Genomic DNA, 697 nt, shown 5'->3' with positions numbered 1-697 from the left:
TAAGACAATGTTAAGTCAACCCATCCAACACATACAAAATCTCCTTAACCACCTGCATATTATAATACTCATGTCATTAAGATAACAGTTTCTCTCTTTGCCTGTTCCAGAAAGTATGCTAGACATTGTCTTGGACCTCCCACCTTAAGCTAGATCACCAGCTTGAAGCCCTTATTAGTCCAGGAAAATTTCAGTTTTTCTTTCAAGAGTTCAGTGTTCTTTCATAAGACAATGTGAATCCCAATGTCTAAGGTGTGAATAATACTTCCTCACAAAGTCCTCCAAAATTAACTAAAATCCACATGACATGACTCACCCTTGATATTTAGAATCTCCAGTGGAATATCCGCTTCAGATCTGGACTCATACATGACCTGCCCGTCGTCACTTTGTACTACACGCCCCTTGCGCCCCGTCATCTCTGCCACATTTTCTGGCCCCCCAAGCTCATCAATAAGCTGGTCTAACGTATTTGGAGGCAGCTTTCTGCCAAGGTTGGTTATATTCTTAAGGAGTTCTGCCTTCATCTTCTGAGCTCTTTCCACATGGTCCTTGGGGGGAGGCGGGAGTTTGGCTCCATTTTCTGCCCGTCCCTTGCCGTTCTTCTGTTTGTGGTTCTTGGCTTTCCCTCTCTTCTTCGGGCGGCCCCAACTGTCTATGATTAGAAAGCAATAAAGAAGTGTTACTTTCCAACAGA

General features: G+C 43.8%; 1 protein-coding gene across 1 annotated transcript in view; it reads right to left on the bottom strand.

The window, feature by feature from the left end:
* The window catches only part of LOC119592185 (protein strawberry notch homolog 1-like), a gene marked incomplete at its 5' end in the record, with an annotated part of 14,082 nt that overhangs the window by 6,463 nt on the left and 6,922 nt on the right, over positions 1-697 (bottom strand). The window contains 1 exon segment of the mRNA XM_037941015.1: positions 317-655. Coding sequence (XP_037796943.1) covers positions 317-655 — 339 coding nt within the window.

The sequence above is a fragment of the Penaeus monodon genome, chromosome 29 (assembly GCF_015228065.2).
Source record: "Penaeus monodon isolate SGIC_2016 chromosome 29, NSTDA_Pmon_1, whole genome shotgun sequence".
Classification (NCBI taxonomy): Eukaryota; Metazoa; Arthropoda; class Malacostraca; order Decapoda; family Penaeidae; genus Penaeus; species Penaeus monodon.
Note: the sequence above shows the minus strand (reverse complement) of the source record. Positions and strands in the feature narration are given on the sequence as shown.